Raw genomic sequence first — 1,725 nt, forward strand, 5'->3', positions numbered from 1 at the left:
GGGGTCTCGCTCTTGCTCAGGCTGGTCTCGAACTCCTGACCTTGAGCAAGCCACCCACCTCGGCCTCCCAGAGTGCTAGGATTACAGGCGTGAGCCACCACGCCCGGCCCTCAGTGTGATTTTAATTTATACTTTTCATATTATAAATATTCTTGAGTATTCTTTTATTTTTCTTTTAAGAGCATAAATCATATGTTCATCTTTTTGTCCTATTTTCCCATTGAATTGCTTAGACTTGTTTCCTCTTTGATTCATAGAAATTTTATATTTGAGAAATCATCCCTTTTTAACATGAGGTGCCAATATTTTTCAATTGTAGTCTGACTTCTGACAGCTTGTGGTGGTTTCTGCTCCATAGTAAAGTTTTACTTTTATGCAGTTGATGCTATTAATCTTTTTTTATTTTAGTGTAATTTGGTGGTGGGCAGGGCAGTGGGGTTTGCTTCTAAGTATTGTGTCAGACTCAGAAAGGTCTTTCGAAATCTGAGATTATTTTTCAAAATTCTCCCATGGTTAGTTCTAGTATTTTAATCACATATATATAGTTCCAATCTGACTAAAATTTATTTCACTGTAGGGAATTGATCCAATTTCATTTTTTCCCCCATATAGCTGCCTAGTCCCAAATCCATTTATTGAATAATCCATCTTTTCCTCAGTGATCTGAAATGTTTCCTTTATCATACACTAAATTTCTTTATGTACTTGGGTCTATTTATGGGTTTACTAAACTGTTTCACTCATCTCCCTATATTCTGCCAGTATGATAATGTTTCATTATTGAAGTTCATATACACTAGGGGCTGCCTCCTCTTATTACTATTTATTTTTTGGCAATTGTCTTCTGAAATCATGACTAAATACAAATAATTCAGAAGCCCAAAATTACTAAAAAAACTATAATATAGCTGGTTTCTTGGGACAGGTTTAAAAGTTCATACATAAGAATTCCATTAAGAAATAAGAATTCCAATAAGAAAATCACAAGTATTCATGAACATACAAGAAGTATAAAATTGTGTCCAATTAACTAATTGGTAGTAAGGTCCTCTTTTCCTTCAGATAACTATAATCTAGTTACATGAAGAAGATATATAATCAGAGAATACGTAAGTTAATGATTTGTACAATCAGCTTTAAAAACTGTTGGTATATAGCATTCAACAAAATGTTTTGGATCAAAATAAATATCTTACTTGTAACAAAAGCAGCTGGAGAAGATGATCATAGCAATTATGCAGACAGCCATAGAAATGAGCAAAACCAGCCATCGAATGCTGCCATCAAATGGACCTGACAATGGAAGTAAACAATGAAGTAAACATAGTATCTTTTTGTCGCATCTTATTAAACGTGGAAAATAATTTGTAGTGTTAAATTCTAGGTAGCTTGGTTATTGTTAAAAGCAGCGAAAATATTTTGCTGAGTATCATGCTCAGACTTTTCTTGGCTAACCTACCTATAACGACAGGGGGCAGTGTAGGTTGCAAATACTGGTTACATAAATTTGTCCGACAACATTCTATTGTCCGGCGTAGCTGGGCTTTTGGTGAATCCTAGAAGAAAAGTAATGTTAAAATTAGAAATGGTTTGATATATTAAATTCATAATGAACTTCTTTAGTATTCATAAAGTACGATTTCTAATTCAGTGAGTGAAAACAACCTGCAAATTTTATATGTAAAAGATTATTGAAAAATTAAAATTTGTGCTGACACAGTGTTG

At 33.4% G+C, this 1,725-nt stretch overlaps 1 protein-coding gene across 1 annotated transcript in view; it reads right to left on the minus strand.

Moving 5' to 3' along the window:
- The window catches only part of BMPR1A (bone morphogenetic protein receptor, type IA), a 125,849-nt gene that overhangs the window by 21,317 nt on the left and 102,807 nt on the right, over positions 1-1,725 (minus strand). Inside the window, exons 6-7 of the mRNA XM_012651255.1 lie at positions 1,460-1,556; positions 1,197-1,293 (exon numbers count right to left, since the gene is read on the minus strand). Of these exons, the coding sequence (XP_012506709.1) occupies positions 1,197-1,293; positions 1,460-1,556 (194 nt within the window). The remainder of the gene's footprint in view (positions 1-1,196; positions 1,294-1,459; positions 1,557-1,725) is intronic.

Source organism: Propithecus coquereli, unplaced genomic scaffold, assembly GCF_000956105.1.
Source record: "Propithecus coquereli isolate 6110/MARCELLA unplaced genomic scaffold, Pcoq_1.0 Scaffold351, whole genome shotgun sequence".
Taxonomy (NCBI): domain Eukaryota; kingdom Metazoa; phylum Chordata; class Mammalia; order Primates; family Indriidae; genus Propithecus; species Propithecus coquereli.